General features: G+C 45.8%; 2 protein-coding genes across 2 annotated transcripts in view; both read left to right on the forward strand.

The window, feature by feature from the left end:
* Positions 1 to 135: 135 nt before the first annotated feature.
* On the forward strand, positions 136 to 1,965 carry bri3bp (bri3 binding protein). Its single transcript, XM_083673786.1, has 3 exons — positions 136 to 421; positions 1,042 to 1,144; positions 1,335 to 1,965. The coding sequence occupies exons 1-3, from the start codon at positions 242 to 244 to the stop codon at positions 1,754 to 1,756; spliced, it is 705 nt and encodes a 234-aa protein (XP_083529912.1). The 5' UTR covers positions 136 to 241; the 3' UTR covers positions 1,757 to 1,965.
* A 6,306-nt stretch (positions 1,966 to 8,271) lies between these two features.
* The window catches only part of aacs (acetoacetyl-CoA synthetase), a 23,627-nt gene continuing 10,443 nt past the window's right edge, over positions 8,272 to 21,455 (forward strand). The window contains exons 1-10 of the mRNA XM_083673664.1: positions 8,272 to 8,518; positions 9,102 to 9,205; positions 9,668 to 9,788; positions 10,895 to 11,008; positions 15,043 to 15,140; positions 16,032 to 16,146; positions 16,259 to 16,340; positions 16,574 to 16,724; positions 19,007 to 19,087; positions 20,122 to 20,246. Coding sequence (XP_083529790.1) covers positions 8,386 to 8,518; positions 9,102 to 9,205; positions 9,668 to 9,788; positions 10,895 to 11,008; positions 15,043 to 15,140; positions 16,032 to 16,146; positions 16,259 to 16,340; positions 16,574 to 16,724; positions 19,007 to 19,087; positions 20,122 to 20,246 — 1,124 coding nt within the window. The 5' untranslated portion in view covers positions 8,272 to 8,385. The remainder of the gene's footprint in view (positions 8,519 to 9,101; positions 9,206 to 9,667; positions 9,789 to 10,894; positions 11,009 to 15,042; positions 15,141 to 16,031; positions 16,147 to 16,258; positions 16,341 to 16,573; positions 16,725 to 19,006; positions 19,088 to 20,121; positions 20,247 to 21,455) is intronic.

Raw genomic sequence — 21,455 nt, forward strand, 5'->3', positions numbered from 1 at the left:
CACTTCCTATTTGACGTTGCCCGTTGTCGCTGGCATCAATCGCGTTGCTCAATTCACCGACGGGGTTTCTTCCTTCCGGGGGTCAGTAGCAGCAGAGCATCGTCATCATCATCATCCACCACCGTCATCATCCCCACGGAGGTGTTATAACGGGCAGCTAATTATTTTTTACCTGTGTAGCTAAAACGGAACCGTTTTATTTGTACAATTCTCGCCTACGGTGCTGTTGTCCGTCCGGAATATGAAGGGATTCAAACTGCTTGTCCTACTGTCGCTGCTCTTCGCATCTCTGCTTTGTGCAGAAGCGGCAAGAAGCCGGAAAGATTCAAGCAACCAGAATAGTTTCAGGAGGGCGGCGAACGGTTTCTACCAAACGTTGAGCAATATTTTTGGAGAGGACAACATCAGGGGTCTTTACAAGGTTAGTAATAGCTAATTTCTGTTCACATAAGCTAGCGTTGTGTTCTTGAAGTGTCCGGAAAAATGGTGGTAGTTGCAGGAAGAGTATTTGCAAGCCAAGCAAGCGAGCCCGGGGGCCCAGATAAGATTCACTCGTCGGCGGGTTGGTTGCCATTTTATGAATGAGCTTGCTTTCCTGCATAACTGGTCCATACATTGTGAGACAATACTATGCATTAAAATGCATGATCATGTTCACTATCAATTTTGTGAAAAAGGCTTTTAGAGCCACTGTCATGATACTGAGCCCAGCAGGATTGCCTGTCCATATGGCTTGCTTAACCTTATGCACTTGGCCTGATGTCCAAATCTAGCCATAATGACTTTAGCTATTGATTCAATCTACTATTATGTAAACAACCTAAGAACTATGCATGGATTATAAGGCATTGGTTATCCATGCCTTTATTCACCACACTGCCCACTTCCTGAATCTAGGGGGTTGCTCAAGAAAGCCAGCCAAATAAAGTAGTGTAGCACAAGGTTATAGGCCTATGGCAAGGTCCATTGTGTTTGAGGTAACATCTCATCAGTGTCAACTCGCTCTAAACCTCGACTCTCTCCTTTCTCGTTCCCTCTCAGTTCTTCTCCAAGACGACGGAGCGTTTCGTCCATGGCGTCGACGCCTTCCTGGATACTATCTGGAAGATATGGTCCGATCTGTTGGACGTTCTGGGCATCGACTGTAAGTCGTTAGGAAAAAGGCGCACTCTTTTAATGAACAGGTTCAATGTCTTTTAGTCTGTACTTTTATGTGCTTTGTCTATAACTGTGTTGTTATCCATGTGCAGGTGCCTACTCTCTCATGGACTGACTGTCTCTCTCTCCCCCCCCCCCCCTCTCTCTCTCTCTCTCTCTCTCTCCCTCCCCCCCAGCCTCCAACTTGAGCCACTACTTCAGTCCGACATCCCTGTCCAACTCCCCAGCCCGCGCCCTCCTCCTTGTCGCAGCTGTGCTGGTGGCTTACTGGTTCCTCTCCCTGTTTCTGGGGGGATTCTTTTACCTGCTGCACGCTGTCTTTGGACGTTTCTTCTGGCTGGCACGGGTCACGCTCTTCGCTCTGTCCTGCCTGTACATCCTGCAGAAGTTTGAGGGGGACCCAGAGCGCGCCGTGCTGCCCCTGTGCTTTGTGATGGCGGTGTACTTCATGACAGGGCCTGTGGGGGCGTACTGGCGTAAAGGTGGTGGTTCTGCCTCCCTGGAGGAGAAGATCGACCACCTGGACACCCAGATCAGGCTGCTCAACATCAGGCTGAGCAGGGTCATCGACAGCCTGGAGCATACTGGGGAGCAGTAGAGCTGTGTCCTGTCCTCCACCCACCCCCCACCTCAGCCACAAACACCTCTTGGATATGGGGGGTGGAGGGGTGGGTTTTTTGGGGTGCATAAGGGTCTGGGCAGAAGGAAGCCTTGTGTTATGCGTATGAGCTTATTGGGGGTTTTTTAAAAACGAAATTCCTGTTATATTATCCTGTAACAACAACTCCTTTTCTCTCTTTTTGGAAATTGTGTTAAAATAGAAAATGGGATGGGGGGGGGGGGGGTTTGATGGGATGCTGGGGGGGGAAGCAAGTATTTGTAAGTATTTATGTCCCAGTTAGCTAGATATTAGATGATTAATGGCAGATTAATTTATTGAATTTTCCGTCCTAGAGTAGAGCGCTGAGGTGTATAGTCAATGTCACCATTCCATTGTAGCAATAGGTAATTTCTAGCGGATATCAGGACCTCTTTTTTGAACGAAGTGGACGTGTGTATGCGTGTGTGTATGCGTGTGTGTATGTGTATATGCGCGCGCGTGCTTCATGAATGCATGTGCATTGTAAGCATGTGAACTAATTGGAAACGCACTGAGAGCAGTGAGCAGACTGAAGAAACATGGACAGGCACGAAAATCTCAGGGAGAAAAGAATAAAAAGAAATATCAAGGAAATGATGTAAATAAACCCCTCCTGAAGATACTTTCAACATCATGTTGGGTTTGAATCATGTTCGACCATCTGTAGATGGATGGTTGGTGCTTCCTTTATGCCAAGCTCTATATCCACAGTGAGGGGTGAGTACAGTGGAAATACTGTCATACAGCAGTTCTCATAAGGGTATACAGGTTGTATGAAGCCAATGTCATTCAAAAATATTTACCACTCCTGTACAGCGTGTGACAGTCTAAATAAGGGACCACACTCTGCCAACATGTACTGCTCACTTGATGAATTTTCATATTTTTGAGCACTCCTGCTTTTCATAAATGTCCACCTCCACTTCTGTTTTCTGAGGGCCTTTTGTATGTTTTGTATTTGTTTGATTTGCTGTTTTGAAATTGAGTGGTATGCTATTGCACTCCATCCCTGTTTTTGTGGTTTTTCCGTCACTTGATATTTATTCCCAAAGTTACTTAGTTGCCAAAGCAGATTGAGTTTGACATGAGTACCGTACTGCAGGCTATCTGGCATCAGTGTTACTTTAGCGTGGAAGGTTACAGTTGCTAAACACGGATCTTGTCTTTGAAAGTTGAAGGATACAAATAAATCCTTCGTTTTAGGATTCTCTTATTGGTATGGGTCACCTGTCATTGTTTGCAGATTGTGGGCATTTGAATGTTGTTTTATTTGTTTGAAAAGCCAGTATATTACAATAAGGACTAGGACTTAGTCTGTGGAGTTGTTACAAAGATGATATGCACTGATCCTGAATATATGCTTAGTTTATTATATTATATCTACTATAGAGACTACTTAGTTGGCATATATACTGTAAAAACACATCATGGAAATGCTCCATTTGTCAGCACATACGTTCATTTACATTTTGAGGGAAATTATTAATTATGTGAACAGTATGCCGAAGTGAAGTTTATGATGTCCTAACTCACTATTGAATTATTATCTCTATTTGTACTGTCTCTGTACGGCAATGGCACTCCAGTAGATGTAGTCAGATCCATCACCTTGGTCGTATTGACACTGTAAATGCAACCTGAATGAGTAGACCCTATGAACCTGCACTGAGTGTACTGTAGCAACTGTGAGAAATACAGAATTCCAAGTTCCTTTCTATTCCCTGTTCCATCCATAGAATTAGAACTCATTCTGTAGAATCCTTCAAGAACAAAAATCTATTAATTCTATTGCGGATTTTAATTCTATGGTTCTATCCATGTAACTTCAGATATGTGCTATCACTGTGCCAAATTGCCAATTATGAATATGTTTTTATTAGTGTGGTTCTGTTTCAAGCACTTATTTTGTGAAACTTGAGTAGGAGATACACTGTAGTTCTGTGCATTTTCCCCATTTTGTGCTCTGAGCTTCTTTTCTATCTGTATACTTTCTGTGTTTTTGTGATGTGGGGACGGTATTACCCTACTGCCTGCTGTCAACGTGTCACATTGAAAAGTGTTGTGGGAAAATGAGTATCCTCAAGGGAGTCATTTTACAGTGAAACTGAGGTCCAGATTTGAATAAATAAACTATACCACCACATGATCTCTTGTCTGCACTTGTTGCATGTTGACCTAATGCATAGACTATTCAACAGTCAAGGCCTCAGAGTGATCCGCTTCTTACTAGATTATTGCCTAATACATGCTCAAGTCTACTGACAGATTTGGACTCTACTCAGTGGTGTGATTGCTTTCTAAGTATTTCATAAATCACCCAGCCCAGAGTACAGAGACATATTGCACATCACATCATTGCTCAAAGTTGGCCGAGTGTTGTTCAAGTCATGTAAAATTGACGTAACAGCACTGACACGCCTCCCTCCGTCAGTGAGTATCTGAGGGCTGCGTTCAGCAGGGCACAAAGCTGTGTAAGGGAGGCTGGTGGAGGCAGAAATTGGAGGACAGGCACATTTAATACATGGAATGAAATGAGGAATGGTTTTAAACATGTGTTTTTTGATCCCATTCCTTATTCCGTTCCACGCATCACAATGACCCCGTCCTCCACTTTCTACATCCCCTGAGTGGAATGTTCAGATAGAAATATTCTCTCTAGAACAGAGACGCCTCTCTGATATAGAGAGCAAGGAATCATGCCAGCTCTATTCATTACATTTCTATCTGCATTGGCATGGCCCATTGACAAGTATGGACCAATAGCAGTGACCCTGGATTACTGTCACAGGAGGAGCCCTTTCATAAGTTTGTCTTGGCTCTCCTCTCCCTCTGACCTCATAAATCAGCCAGCCCAACCAAACCAGACATGTTGGCACAGTGGAAGGCCAGTCTTTCACATATTCCACCAGGGGAGGCTGGTGGAGGCAGAAATCCGATTTCTACCTTCACCAGCCTCCTGCGTTCCACACAGCCAAGTACAGAGGTATTTCCCAACCAACTGCTGCTCTAGCTGTCTTAGTTACTACTAACGAAATGTGCTGGACAGATGGAGCTGGCTCCTTCAAACCTCGTTAGTCACATAAGTCACTCCCCCCTCTACAGGAAAGAATTAGGTCTGACTTACTTACACATCAGTGAATTAAAAGCCATTCCCACATGAGGCAAATATTGTTTTGTCTCGCTTTATTTACTATTTTCACATATTGTCAGACTCTATATGGAATAATGTCTTACATGTATAAAGAGCTTTTCATTATACAATCTCAAAGTGCAAAATGTAATAAAAAGATACAATCGATTATTTTTTTTAAAAATTTTAAAAGCAAAACAAATATATTTATAACCATCATAAAAGCAGCAATCAAAGATATAGATATTTACATATTTTTTATATATATATATACACACACACACACACACACACACACACACAGATATATACACTCACCAAACACTTTATTAGGAACACTATACTAATACTGGGTAGGGCCTCCCTTTGCTGATTCCACAAGATGTTTGAAACATTCCTTTGAGATTCTGGTCCATGATGACATGATTGCATCACGCAATTCCTGCAGATTTTTCAGGTGCACTTTCAAGCTGTGAATCTCCCGTTCTACCACATCCCAAAGGTGTTCTATTGGATTCAGATCCGGTGACTGGGAAGGCCACTGAAGAACACTGAACTCATTGTCATGTTCATGAAACCAGTTTGAGACGACTTTTGCTTTGTGACATGGTGCATTATCATGCTGGAAGTAGCTATTAGAAGATGGGTAAATTGTGGCCATGAAAGGATGCACATGGTCAACAACAATACTCAAATAGGCTGTGGCATTCAAGCGATGATTGATTGGTATTAACGGGCCCAAAGTGTGCCAAGAAAACATTCCCCACACCATTACACCACCTCCACCATGAGAAGGTGTACAGGTGTTCCTAATAAAGTGTTCGGTGAGTGTATGTGGAGTCATATAATTTCTCTTGGGCTCACTTAGGCCACTGCAGTATTATAAGAGAGAGGTTTGTACGCTCTATGGTATGATGTTAAAATAGTGGTTTTGAGACACTTCCTGTTCTTTTCTTATTCTCCAGAAACTCAGATGGTGATTGAGATACATTATAAAGTGTTGGTCCATCAGCTAGTCAGCATAGGCCTCACCTAAGCAATTCTGGTGCACTAGAATAGCCTACATGCTATTCAATCAAACTCGGGTTCCGAGTTTGATTGAAGCACTCAATAATCTTTGGCATGCAGCACTCAGGATCGACGCATGCACTGATGTAGCCTTAGGACCACCTCTCTTACAAAGGCCTATCTTTCATAACACTTATCTTTTCCTCTCTCTCTTTCCTCTTGCATCATTGCTCCAATTCTTCATTAGCTACACCAGACTTTGATTTTGGCATTCAGGATCAACGCCAGCTCTCTGTTGGAAGGGGGACAGCTAGTTGGCTTTTGAAATGATTGATCTCGTGCTATTTCGAAACCTCATAATCTATTCAAAAGATTACAACTGAGAGGGATGAAGCCAGGGAACTTTTTTTTTTTCCATTACGGGCCCTGCCAAAAATTGCACAATTACATATTATTATCCTATCTATGACATATAGTGCCCTCTACAGGTATTGGCTAAAGGCATAATTTGTTTTATTATGATGAGGTCAAAGTAGAGATTCAGTTTTAATTCAGTGTTTTTTTCCGTTCAAATTGGTTTCACCATTTAGAAATTACAACACTTTATACATAGTCCCCTCAGTCAGTGATTCCCATACACAGTTCTATATGCCCAAGTAATGTAATATAATGTAATATATGTATAACTGATTTTGAAGTGTAAATGTACATTGTCTGCAGTGAAAATATAGTTGGCCTGTGTGGCACTTAAAACGAAAAATCGTATTATCTTTTGAATATACACTCACCGAACACTTTATTAGGAACACTATACTATTACTGGGTAGGGCCTCCCTTTGCTCTCAAAACAGCCTCAATTCTTCGTGGCATTGATTCCACAAGATGTTGGAAACATTCCTTTGAGATTCTGGTCCATGATGACATGATTGCATCACGCAATTCCTGCCGATTTTTCAGGTGCACTGTCAAGCTGTGAATCTCCAGTTCTACCACATTCCAACGGTGTTCTATTGGGTTCAGATCCGGTAACTGGGAAGGCCACTGAAGAACACTGAACTCATTGTCATGTTCATGAAACCAGCTTGAGACGACTTTTGCTTTGTGACATGATGCATTATCATGCTGGAAGTAGCCATTAGAAGATGGGTAAATTGTGGCCATGAAGGGATGCACATGGTCAGCAACACTACTCAAATAGGCTGTGGCATTCAAGCGATGATTGATTGGTATTAACGGGCCCAAAGTGTGCCAAGAAAACATTCCCCACACCATTACACCACCTCCACCATGAGAAGGTGCACAGGTGTTCCTAATAAAATGTTCGGTGAGTGTATATGCACACGGTAAAAGTGACATGGGAGAAGATGTGTCAAACATGTTGCAGACGTTTGATTGGGCACACCCCTAAAATGTTCTGTAGTTCTGCGACTTTCATTGGCAAAGTGCCTCATTGGAGAGCTGTCAGTGATCATAAATGTATTTGAATTGGTCGCCAGCGCCGTCAGTCCAGAGAGACACGCCCTTCTCATACATGCAACTCTCGGCTGATGTGGAGCCAGTTTGTGATCGGCCAATGAAATTCCAGACTGACTGGTGGCGTGCCCCCACGCCATATCATTCCGCGATACATTTGACAGGGGAAAAGGTTTCAGGAGTTCGTAGACCCTAATTATGCTACATTGTTTCTTCATAGTCTTTTTGCAATTTACCTGCATTTTACAGGTGATAAACCCAATGGGATAGAAGTGGAAATGAAGGTGCGGTGAATTGTCGCCTGCAATATACCTGCCAGTTAGTTAGTTACCTGTAAAATGCAGGTAGTGGGTAGGTACCTGTGAATGAATGGTGGAACAGAGAAAATGCAGGTAACGAAGTTCCACCTTTGCACCTAAGCTATACCTGTGGGTTTTTATATCAGTAGGCCACACACACACACACACACACACACACACACACACACACACACACACACACACTATGCAAATAAAGAAGCTCTCTGTTGAATGCATCAATGAATGAATGAATTTAAAATACATACAGGCACAACATCAAAGCACTGGAGCTTTTTCAACAATTTGCATGCAATGAGCTTAGAACCAAGGGCATTTATTGCGGGGTGCATTGGTGGTAGTAGGTTTTCCCCTGAAATAATTGATAGGTGACACAAATGGCACTGTATTTCTCAACATTGCGTCACACATCGAAGCGGAGGGAGACGCCGAAGAGGCATGTGTGAGTTGAGCCTGGTTGAGCGTCACGTCGCGGTGGGAGGGATCTGGAGTTTTATCCGTACGGCTTCCAAGGCATGTTTGACAGTCTGGCCAGTTAGCTGTCACACACCGGTATCCGCCTAAGCTAAAGGGAGCTAAGCTAGCGATCAAACCTCGCTACAGACAGTAGCTTCATTTGTAAAGGACGACACAGACTCGTTTTCACAAAGGCGACAACCATGTCTAAAGACACTGATAGGATAAGCGAAACGATCATGGAGTCCAAGGTATTATGGTACCCAGACTCGAAGAAGAATACGCAGATGGACAGATTCAGGACGCAGGTGAACCGAGACTTCGGGCTTAATCTGGGTGAGTGATCCGAGAGAGAGAGACAGAGACTCTGACTGCTCCTTATACTGCTTGACAGCTTCTGGAGGATTTTTGGAATCATGTCCGCCTTGGGTTTAACAACCGTGGGCCTCCCTCTGTCTTGTGGCGTTATGCATGCTGTCCCCCTGTTGCCTCCCAGGAGGGCTCAGTCAGTGCCCCTAGACGGCTGCAGAGTTGCCAGGGACTCTTTCTATGTCACTTTGCCGTAGGGATTTAGAAAATGCACTGAAATAATAGGACATATCAGTGAGAGTAGAAAAGATGCTGTGTGTGTGTAACTTGCACTCATTTTAAGAGCTGATATACTGTATGTGCTGAAATATACAAAGACTGATCTCAAATGACTCACCAGAGCCATTTATCTTGATTTAATACATTAAATGAAAAATCAATGAACGCATTGGGTTTTGTGTCACTCCAAATGAAATGTACAGTAACTCAACCAATAGTGTACAGTAGGTAGCCAATATGCAACAAAGTCATCTGCTAGGTGCTAGTTCTCCTCTGTCCACTGTGTGTCATTAATATTGTGATGTTCCTCTGATCTCCCTGCCTCCTCCAGCCAACTACAACGACCTGTACCAGTGGTCCGTGGAGTGCTACCCTGAGTTCTGGGCCGAGGTCTGGCGCTTCTCGGGCCTGGTCAGCTCCAGGATGTATGAAGAGGTGTGTCTACCTTTCCTTTACAGGCTGGCTCTGTACACATTACATTTGGTCACATAAGGGATTACCTTCCCTTGGCATGCACACTCTCACACCTCAATTAGCCTCAAGCAGGGCCCATCTGAGGGCTATAGTAGGGCCTACAAGATGGATTGTGGTTCTTAAACCGTGGGCTAATTCGTTTCATAGAGGCGATCTGCTACAATATTATTTTTTTTAAAATAAATGAATATGAACATGTTATAAAGCTATAATGACTATACAGGAAGGGAGTGTAGCTGTTACCTTTCAGCTGGATTGAATCCGGCATCAATACTGAGAAAAGCGCTATTCGTATATATATATATATATATATATATATATATATATATATATACTGTATATACTATATGCTGTCGTTCTAGTGTTCATCCCCTTTAACTGATTGATGTTTTAATCCCCATGGTCCCCTCTCCTCCTGCCCAGGTGGTGGACGTGTCCAAGAGGATATCTGATGTTCCAGAGTGGTTCAGAGGAAGCCGGCTGAACTACGCTGAGAACCTCCTCAAACACAAGGACCAGGACAAGGTGGCTCTCTACGCTGCCAGTGAGTATGAGACCGAGGCTGTTCCAGGACGTTTGGGAGTGTATGTGCGACTCTCAAGGTTTCAGGGACTAGACCAATGAAATCTAATTTCAGATAGCGGTGTTTATCCAGTGTGATCACAGACATGTTTGTTTTCGTTTGTGTCGTGTGAAGTAGAGGGGTGTGTCGTGTGATAAAGAACATCTGGTACTTATGGTAATGTCACACACACACACACACACACAGTATGTGAGGAGAATTACTGGAGCAGAGAGCTGTCAAACCTAGTCTTTTGTACTCTTTGTTTACATTCATATCTCCTGCAAACATTACTGTATAATAATCCCACCTAATCTTTGGTTTGAGTTGAGGTTGACATTGCTCATGGATGCTCACAATGTTTAAAAAGTTTTTCTTATTTTCTTATTACTCCGTCTGTGTCTGTCTGTCTGTCTGAGGACAAGACTCAGTGTTCCATGGATAGCTCAGACACAATATCGGAACGAACATTCCCAATCTCGTGAACATTCTCTTGGAATGGGTGGAGGCTTGGATGAGTCATAGGTGGAAACCTAGAGAGAAAGCCTGCCTTCACAGCCTTGCAATGTCCTTCCCACTGTCCTGCCATTGTTTTAATGAGTATCTCCACCCATCACTTCAAACTTGATGATAATTCTCAAAGGTCACCTTCCAGAGATCTAGTCAGCGCTGTGTTTTTATTTTCCGGCGATAAGACCCTCTAATTGGCCACGTCTCTGGCTGAGGGGGTGAATGGGGATCGATACAGCGTGGGCAGAAGCAGAGAGGTGATTGGATTAAAAGCAGGAAGGGACTCGGGCTGCTATTGGCTGGCTTTTTTTCATGTCTTAATGGATAGCCTCTTGTTATTGTTCCCCCCCCACCCCCGCCCTGTAAGTTAATTATGAGAGCTCCTCCATCAGTCAAAAGGCTGGGTGCTGCTGTGGTTATGTCAGCATGGCCAGGGCTATTATTTAGAAAGCTTCTCCTTATGCCTACTAACTCTGTTTGTCTGTGTTTCTCTCTCTATCTTTTTCTCTATCTCTCTCTCTCTCTCTCTCTCTCTCTCTCTCTCTCTCTCTCACTCTCCATCTGTCTCTCTCTCTCAGCGGAGGCGAATGATGAGATCACCAAGGTGACGTTCGGGGAGCTGAGGCGTGACGTGGCGCTGTTCGCCGCCGCCATGAGGAAGATGGGCATCCAAACGGGAGACAGGGTCGTGGGTGAGTCGCCGTTGTCATGGTGACAGTCACCAGGAAGTCCCTGGTACACACGGTGTCAAAGGTCAGACGGGAAGAGAGAGGGTGTGTGTCTCATAACGATGACAGTTCCTGTCCTGTTAGAGATACTGTGCACCAGGGACAGGGCAAAGCAGCTTATATACTGCTGCCTCGGCTGATGTCACAGTGGCCCTCATAGATCCTCAGAGGTGTGTGTGTGTGTGTGCCCTCCTGTGTGTGAGAGAGTGTGTCTGTGTCAGTATTAGTGTGAGTGTTTGTGTGTGAATTAGTGTGTGAGTATGTGTGTGAGAGAGAGTATGTCTGTGTCAGTATTTGTGTGTGTGTGTGTGTTTGTGTGCCCTCCTCACCCATCTTTGACAGCGCCCTCACTCTCCCTCACTCTCCCTCACTCTCCCTCACTCTGGGCCCCAGCACTAAGCCTGCCATCCCTACTCCTCTGCCATTGGTCAAGGAGTGCCCCAGCCTGTTAAATCCTGCCCTGTGATTGGTGCAGAGTTCCTCCTCTGTGTGTGTGGAACCTCCCTGTTGCCACGGAGCTCAGGGCTGTATAGAGGCCTGTGTTGTTATGAGGCTACTGTAGCTAACTCTGAATGACCCTATTCATCCGGCCCAACCCACAGCAGTGTCAACACAACTCTCATATACAACATCGGTAGACATACCTTTCCCTCATTTCACTCTTCAGCAAAGATGGCTCGCTTTGATAGCCTAATGCAATAAAAAAAAAGAACTCCCATTGAGTATCTTACAATATCTGGGCTATTCAGTCTGAACAAGACACCAGCGTTTCTCACTCTTTTAAAATTAATTGATCGTTTTCAATTACACTGGGTGCTCTACTGCCACCGAATGCCTTTCTGAACACCTTGTGCCATCCTTCAATCCAGATCCTCAGAGGTGTGTGTGTGTGTGTGTGTGTGTGTGTGTGTGTGTGTGTGTGTGTGTGTGTGTGTGAGAGATTGAGGGAGAGGTGACTTGGTGTGTGTGTTTGTGTGTAAGAGACGTGACTTGGCGTCTCAAACAGAGACATGGATTTAGTGGTCATTCTATCCATTAGCTGAATGACTTAAGCTCCCTGTACGTTCAGTGTGAATCCATTACAGGAGGTCAGTGGAGTGTAATGACCACATTCTCCTCCTCCTCCTCCTCCTGACACCCTGTCCTCTACCCCTACATCTACACCCCTCTAGTGGAGCTTCATTTATTGTTTCATGCCGTGTGTGTGTGTGTGTGTGTGTGTGTGTGTGTGTGTGTGCGTGTGTGTGCGTGTGCGCGCGTGTGTGTGCATGCGTGTGTGTGTGTGTGTGTGTGCATGCGTGTGTGTGTGCATGCGTGTGTGTGTGTGTGCGTGAGTGTGCGTGAGTGTGTGTGTGTGTGAGTCAGAGTGAGAGTTGCTCGACAAGTTGCAGAGACACAGACCACAACAGAGTTAGTCGGAGTACAGAGAAGCTTTCTAAGTAATAGAGCCCTGCTCTGCTGAAGTAGAGAGGGAATAAATCCCACTCGGAGTACGCAGGGGAGGGGAGGGGAGGAGCAGGGGAGGGGAGGAGCAGGGGATGGGAGGGGAGGGGAGCAGAGCAGAGAGGAGAGAGGGAGGGAGGAGAGTGGAGGAGCACACAAAACCAGCGTGGAGGAGGAAGGAAGCGATAGATGATTAATCTGACTCCACATCTCGTTAACGTCTATCAGTTCTTGAGAAGGGTACAGCGCTATTTATAGCACACCAGTCCTTTTTGTCTGCCCTAGTTTCAGAATTGCAACTGTAGGCTAAAGCTTATCTGTGGATAGAAATAAATAAATAATTGTGTGATCCTATCAAGCAGTTTATAATGAACAGTTTGAATGTCTCCTCCTGTGCTGCTCACTGTAAACGATGACTTCACTGCAGCTCTCAAGATAGGTCTTCTAATATGAAGCAGAATGTAATAACGATAGCCATCTCCATGTCGGTGTATCTGTTCAGTGTAAGGTAGTCCATATTTGCCGTCATTGGTGACGTGTGTGTGTGTGTGTGTGTCAGTCAGCCTACGTGTCAGCCTGCGTGTCAGTGTCCGTGTGCTTATGGGTGTGTATGGTAGCCATAATTGGTGTGTGGTGTGTGTGTGCGTGTGATACTGGGCCTCTATCAGTGTGTCTGTGCTGCATACTATGTGGCCTTGTCCCGTATCTGTGATGAAGTGTGTGCTCGCTCCTCAGTGAGGAGGAGATGTACGAGCACTTAGCAGATGAGACCTGTCAGGGTTTATGGCTACAGTCAAAATACTCTCCTCCCTCATAGCCTTCCAGAGGTTAACCCTCCAGCTGCTGTCTGCTGTAGCTCTATCTAACCCTGTATGCCGTTTCTCGTTAGGGTTTTTTAGTTAAAGAGAAATGTCCCAGATGTATTGTACACAATATTAGAACTGGAGACGCAACTGTCACTCACAATGATTGACAAGATGATAATGAAAGGAGATTTAGTTTTCAAGTGAATGTTTCTCTCAGAAAATGGGTTAAAAAGATCAAATATCAAGTATAGTTTTTAAGTGAATGTTTCTCTCAGAAAATAGGTTAAAAATATCAAATGCCTCAAAGAAACTCTCGCTATCTAGCTAATAACTGGTGGTGGACCAATGACCTCAACATCCTCTGACCTATAGTCTCTTACTCTGTTTATTAGATATTTACACAATTATAATCCATATTATATCCCAAACAGTATTTTTTTTATTTTTATAAATGTGTATTTTCACAATACTACAACATACATGAGGATACATGATTATGGAAGATGTACTGTCACAGACCAACAGTCTACAACCTTTAAAGGCCCATACCAGCCAGTTTTGCTTCCTGGCTTTTCTTGAAATGAAATCCTGACAGAACAGATACACCAAGTGGTGATGTTAGATATACAGTAGTAGATGTGCCAGGTATAGCTAGGAGCGATTGTCAACACAATATGTTGAAAGGTTTGAATGGTTATATTTGACACAAATGCTAACTTCACAAACAAGCTTTACAACCTAACAACTCCTGTATTTCCAGTAAAGGGAGAGTACTTCCTTATTGAACTAATGAGCCGGGTGATAGTCATAGAAACAGTATCAGGTGTGTGTGTGTGTGTGCGCGCGCGCATGTGCGTGCGTGCCTAATGATTTAAAAACCTACAGGTATAGATTAGGTGTTTAGTTTATCTGTTGCACCATTCACATGTACCTACACACTGCGTGTGTGTGTGTGTCTGAGTCAGTTATGAGATTAGCAGATCACTAGGCCACCAGGTTGGCGCACTGTCCGCAATGACGGCTTGGGGATTACTAAATACACACACACACACACACACACACACACACACACACACACACACACACACACACACACACACACACACACACACACACACACACACACACACACACAGGTTATTCCATTGGTGAAGTTGTTTCCATAAGCTTTGGCTAGAGCTCACACAACCAGGTCAGTGACATGGCTATCAGGGTCATGTTTCATGATGAAAACCCACACAGCCAGAGGATGACACTTCACAATGTTGGCTGCCTTGTTTTAACCCCTGTTGCTCTCTTCTCCTCCTTTCCGTCTTTCCTCTTCCTATCTCACCGTACCTTCATACATCTCTATTTCTCTGTCTCCCTCTCTCTCTCTCTCTCTCGCTCTCTGTCTCTCTCTCTCTCTATGATCTAGTGGCCTTTGTGAGTCATATACTTGACAGTCAGGAAATGCGTCAGAAGATACTATTGATTGAGTTGTGTTGTGCTTCTGAGTAATGAAATTAATTTGAGTGTCCTCTGAAATGTTAACCTCCCTACTCTTCTCTCTCCCATCCCCTGTCCTACTCTCCCCCTTCCTCCTCACCCTTCCCTTCCCTACCCCCCCTTCCCTTCCCTACCCCCCCCCACTCCATCACAACTCTCTCCTCCTCCCTCACTCTCCCTCCACCCCCCCTCTCTCCCTACCCCTTCCCTCTCTCCCCCTCCCCTCCCCTCCCCCTCTCTCCCCCCACCCCCCCCTCTCAGGTTATCTGCCCAATGGTATCCATGCTGTGGAGGCCATGCTAGCAGCAGCCAGTATAGGAGCCATCTGGAGTTCCACCTCTGTAGACTTTGGAGTCAACGTGAGTACACTGCAAAGGGGAGGGGGGGTGAGGTCAGGGTCAGGGGTCAGGAGTCAACGTGAGTACACTGCAAAGGGGAGGGGGGGGGTGAGGTCAGGTTCAGGGGTCAGGAGTCAACGTGAGTAGAACTATCTAACTGACTGGGGTAGGGGGGGGGTTCAGGGGTCACATGCAACATGAATAGAATTAACTGACAGGGGGGTTCAGGTTCAGGGGTCAGGGGTCCGTGGAATGGTCAGGGGTTTTGATGGAGGTAGGAGTTGGCTACATACAGATCTGGGACCAGGTTACTTCCTGATCTCTATGGCAGGGACTCAGCTGTGAGAGAGAGAATGTAGGCCATGCCTGTCGTAAACTAGGGTATTTCTTTGTGGGCCTGGGTGGTAGAGAGTAGGGATTCTTGAAGTGCAGAGGCAGTGGCCAGTGACCGAGAGAGAGAGAGAGAGAGAGACCAATCCCCTCAGGCAGAATGCCGTTAATGCTGCTCTAGAAATAGGACAACCTACATTGTAACCAGTCCAGGCCTGAACGGCCATTAGCATGCATGGCGACCACTGTGGTCTTCTACTGCCACCCTGTGGCCAGATGCGAGAACTGCACCCGAAGTCATAATGATAGCAAATTGGCATACCGTTAGATAAAATGTAATTTTGTAGAGAAAATGGTCAGCTGTGCGTATGTGTCTAGGTATGTATTTGTGCTCTTTCTCTCTCTAAGAGAGTGTGTGTGTGTGTGTGTGTGTGTGTGTGTGTGTGTGTGTGTGTGTGTGTGTGTGTGTGTGTGTGTGTGTGTGTGTGTGTGTGTGTGTGTGTGTGTGTGTGTGTGTGTGTGTGTGTGTGTGTGTGTGTGTGTGTGTGTATTAATTCTGAGGTGCATCTCCCTCTCTCTCAGGGTGTTCTGGACAGGTTCTCCCAGATCCAGCCCAAACTCATCTTCTCAGTAGCAGCTGTGGTCTACAATGGCAAACAGCATGACCACATGGAGAAACTACACAGTGTAGTCAAAGGTAAGGAACAGACGTGGTGTATGTGTGCATACGTGTGTGTGCACGTGTGTGTGTGCCTGGTTGTGTGTGTGTGTGCACTGCAGGAACTGATGGTGTGTTCCTTCCTTTCCAGGGCTTCCTGACCTGGAGAAGGTGGTGGTGATCCCATACGTGCGGAGCAGACAGGGGACGGACCTCTCCAAGATACCCAACAGGTGTGTGTGTGTGTGTCTCCCCATGCATGTGTTGAATAAAAAGAGCTATTGTACTTATTCCCATTTCAATCCCATGCTGTGTTTTTAATCTACTGAGTGGTTCTTGTGTTGAGTGATGTTTGTACGTTGTTTCGTTGACTTTGGTTGAATCCACTCTTTTTTTATGCTCTCTCTCTCTCCCTCCTCCCTCTCTCTCTCTCCCCTCTCCACCCTCTTCCCCCCTCCCTCCCCAGTGTGTTTCTGGAGGACTTCCTGGCGACAGGGAAGGAGGGGGATCAGGACCCCCAGCTGGAGTTTGAGCAGCTGCCCTTCTCGCACCCACTGTTCATCATGTACTCCTCCGGGACCACCGGCGCCCCCAAGTGTATGGTGCACTCTGCCGGGGTAGGAGCAGCAGCTGTCACACACACACACACACACACACACACACACACACACACAGAGGCACATACACTCACACACACAGAGGCACGCATGCACACAGAGGTGCACCCACAAACTCACAGAGGCACGCATGAACACACACACACGCACTCACACTCACAGAGACACACACACACACACCACACACACACACACTCACTCACACACACAGAGACGCACAGACACACTCGCACACGCACATATGCACGCATGCATGCACAGACACGCACACACCCACACACACCTACACACACCGCCTGTCCTTGGCTCTTGGGCCTCATCTGTACACAGTGCTGTCCTCAACATCACTCCGGCAACGTCATGTCGGATCATGCATTGTTATCCAGAACTAAGACACACAAACATAATGTAATTCATGGCAGCTGTCTTAAATCAACAATATCGCTCAACAATATCAACAACACCATCAGTTTGAGTCAAGAACAATAGAACGCCGCTCCTTACCGTTATCTCATTCTGAATTTTAAACATTCTCTGAACCATTCCCATAGCGACCCTGTTTATTCAGTAATGTGAACTGTTCCGTTCAGCTCCACCAGATGGCAGCAGTAGTCTTTCAGTAAAACGTGCGTGTGTGTGTACTCCCTGTAAGTACGTGTGTGTCAGAGAGAGAGAGAGAGAGAGAGAGAGAGAGAGAGAGAGAGAGAGAGAGAGAGAGAGAGAGAGAGAGAGAGAGAGAGAGAGAGAGAGAGAGAGAGAGAGAGAGAGAGAGAGAGAGAGCGAGCGAGAGAGCGAGCGAGCCTTATTGAACACAGGTGCATAAATCGGAGCGTTGTGTCCTGATGTACATGTCGTATGTCACCTCGGAGCTGTAGCCCACCGTGAGATAGGCTGGGGGCCAGGCTGTGCTCAGTGGAGGAACAGGGCCCCAGCAGATTGATGTGGATGGTTTTATCTCAGTGTGAGTTAGTCTCTGCTGGCTGTTGGGCGTACTGTGGCATCCATAAACAGTCATTTCTCAAGGCGAGAGTGCGGCACATTTTAGTTGAATTGCTATTTGTTATTTTTATTGTGAGCTTATGAACTGTTATTGGAAGGAAGTATTGGCTGGTGCTGCTCTTGGCTTGTCAACCTATTCTCTCTCTCTATTTCTCTCTCTCTCTCTCTTTCTTTCTTTCTGTATTCTTTTCTCTATTGTACAACCCCACCCCGCCCCCATTTCTTTGTCTTTCTAGTTCTCTCTCTCTTTCTTTCACTCTCTCTGTTCTCTCTCTCTCTGTTCTCGCTCTCTCTCTCTCTTCTCTCTCTCTCTCTCTGTTCTCGCTCTCTCTCTCTCTTCTCTCTCTCTCTCTCTCTCTCATTCTCGTGGATAATTAGATAGTTACACGTTCGTTTATGAAAACCGGCGTTCAACTCTGGTGCTGCCAGCACTGGCAATTAACGCGGAGCGCGGGCGCGAAGGCACCTCGTTAGGCTTTGTTAGGGACGCTGTCAAACCAAAAAGGCACGGCTAGAAAGGACAAGCATGGCATCTCTCTGGTAAATGGGCTTCAGAGGCGCCTGGCTTGACTCCTCGCCCACTCCCTCCATCTTATAATTAACACTTGGCTCCGACTGGCTCTTACACACACACACACACACACACACACACACACACAGACACGCATACGCACAGGCTCTTACACACACACACAGACACGCATACGCACAGGCTCTTTACACACACTCTCATACACACACACAGACACACAAAGACACACATACAGACACGAATAAGCACACTAGGGCGCACACACGCACACACACAACACACACGCAGCTGATACTGTTTGTATCACTGTTTGTATCACTCAGCTCATTAGTTCAATAAGGAAGTATTCTCCCTTTACTGGAAATACAGGAGTCGTTACATCATTGACGTTTTTCCTTTAAATCCTCCGTACGTACAGACACACAGAGACACACTCTTCATGTCATCTGGAGGTAGAACACAGGCTGAACATGCACTAGAGATGTGTTGCTTGCTGTGGCAGGATGTGTTCTCAGGGACCTAGCGCCAGGAGATGGTCTGCTAACACACACACACACGCGCACATACACACACACACACACACATTAGTCACTTAGGCTGCCCATTAGGGAGAGACCAAAGTCAAAATACTGTGGGGAGGGGGGGGGTAAATCCCTGGTGAACTATTAGAGACATGGTTGATTACTGTTGTGTTTCTCTCATTCAAGCTTGGCCCCTGCTAACATTCCTCCCTCTCTCTTTCCATCTACAGGGGACTCTCATCCAGCACCTGAAGGAACATGTTCTCCATGGCAACATGACCAGCAGTGATGTCATCATCTACTACACCACGGTACGTTGGTCACATGATCGATCTCAAGATGGACGCCGTCTGTCTCCAGACCTATCCACCTGTCTCCAGACCTATCTACCTGTCTATCTATCTATCTATCTCCAGACCTATCTACCTGTCTCCAGACCTATCTATCTATCTCCAGGCCTATCTATCTATCTATCTATCTATCTATCTATCTATCTATCTATCTATCTATCTATCTATCTCTAGGCCTATCTATCTATCTATCTATCTATCTATCTATCTATCTATCTATCTATCTATCTATCTATCTATCTATCTATCTCTAGGCCTATCTATCTATCTATCTATCTATCTCCAGGCCTATCTATCTATCTATCTATCTATCTATCTATCTATCTATCTATCTCCAGGCCTATCTATCTATCTATCTATCTATCTATCTATCTCCAGGCCTATCTATCTATCTATCTATCTATCTATCTATCTATCTATCTCTCTCTAGGCCTATCTACTGTATCTCCTGGCCTGTCTCCAGAGAGTTCTCCCTTTGTACTACTCAGCAGGGCCGACACACCCAAAGACAAAGCCCAGAGCCCAGACGTAATGCTTTATAATCAATGATAAAGCTTTCACATTTCTCAAACTGCAGTTGAGGAAAGGGTGTTAGTCTCGCCCAAAGATTTCTCCAAACACTCCAAAGGGACTCCAATCACAGGCATGAAAGTTGGGAGAATCGGATGCTACAAGTGGGTGAAATGTTGATGTGATGCCATCCACAGCAACATAATGACACAGCTACCACAGAAATCATTGGGAAATGCTCTCTGCATAGAAGGAGACTCCTGATTCACACCTATCATCATCTCCTCTATAATTTTAACCAAACACACACACACACACACACACACACACACACACACACACACACACACACACACACACACACACACGCACACACACACACCAGTCTGCCCAGACTGCATTCCTATCACAGGGCGGCCTATGATGGTGTGGTGACAGTGCCTGGGTGTTTCCTGACGACTGTGCCCTCCTCTTGTGTCTCTCAGACGGGCTGGATGATGTGGAACTGGCTGGTGTCGTCCCTGGCCGTGGGGGCGTCTGTGGTGCTGTATGACGGCTCACCTCTGATGCCTACGCCCAACATCCTGTGGGACCTGGTGGACCAACTGGGGTAAGCACCGCATGAGGGAGGAGGGGAGGGAGAGAGGGAGGGAGGGAGGGAGGGGGGCATTACTTTTGGGAGGCTTGAACTGGGGAGAGGGAAGGAGGTGAGAGGACATGAGAGGAGAGGAGAGGGGAGGGGACAGGAGGGAGGTGGATGGGAGAGGACAGGACAGGAGGAGAGGAGAGGATGGGACAGGACAGGAGAGAGGGGAGGAGAAAAAACAAAAGAAAAGAAGACAACTGAAGAGATAGAAAGAGATGGACAGAGAAGAGCGGAGGAGAGTGGGTGATTGTCCCTGTCCTGTGGAGAGCAGCAGTTAGCTGGCGGTTGCCTTGGAGACTGACAGGCTCTATCAGCACTGTAGACTAGAGGGTGATATTAGTTTGATTGACATTTCGTTCAGACAGGGAGGAGAAGGACACACTTTGATTCTGGAAGGCTGTAGTGGCCCAAGGCTAGATTATCTACCGACCCACCCTCCTCACCTGTGTGTGTGTGTGTGTGTGTGTGTGTGTGTGTGTGTGTGTGTGTGTGTGTGTGTGTGTGTGTGTGTGTGTGTGTGTGTGTGTGTGTGTGTGTGTGTGTGTGTGTGTGTGTTGCATCTCACATCTTGTCTCCTGGCTGGGATGAAAACAGTCTTTATTCTTTATTCCTGGCTCTTCTCCTCAAAGGGAGAAATAAGGGAGAAACAAGGGAGAGATATTGTTATAGCAGCCACAACATATGGCAGCAGATACTATGTATCCTGTAGGTACAAACACACTCATGTATGCAGTGTGTGTACATCAATCAAATATTCATATATGTAGAGCTCATCAAAACAGTCGCAGCACCTTGTAGGATGCACACACACGCACACGCGCACACACACACACACACACACACACGCACACACACACACACACACACACACTGTGTAAACTTGGATGAGCTCCTAATCCCGTCTATCTATAGCTGTTTCCCTTGACGCAGCAGGATAATCTACACATCCTGCTCTCCATTCCTGCTTACTGTATGGAGAGATATCCCTGACTCCTCTCTTCTCTGTTGCTCCCTCCCTCCCTCCCTCCCTCCCTCCCTCCCTCCATCCCTCCTTCCATCCTTCTTTAATTCTCCCATCCTACCTTTTCCAAACTTTCAGATTTTCTTTCTATACCTGATACCAAATATAGTTCAGTAGAGACACACCAGTAGAAACACACAGTTCAGTAAAGT

Source organism: Argentina silus (genome assembly GCF_951799395.1).
Source record: "Argentina silus genome assembly, chromosome: 7".
Classification (NCBI taxonomy): domain Eukaryota; kingdom Metazoa; phylum Chordata; class Actinopteri; order Argentiniformes; family Argentinidae; genus Argentina; species Argentina silus.

Coding starts and splice junctions, on each gene's coding strand:
- bri3bp (XM_083673786.1), top strand. CDS start 242: ATGAAGGGATTCAAACTGCTTGTCCTACTGTCGCTGCTCTTCGCATCT. Junction 422..1,041: donor ACATCAGGGGTCTTTACAAG/GTTAGTAATAGC, acceptor GTTCCCTCTCAG/TTCTTCTCCAAGACGACGGA. Junction 1,145..1,334: donor GGACGTTCTGGGCATCGACT/GTAAGTCGTTAG, acceptor CCTCCCCCCCAG/CCTCCAACTTGAGCCACTAC.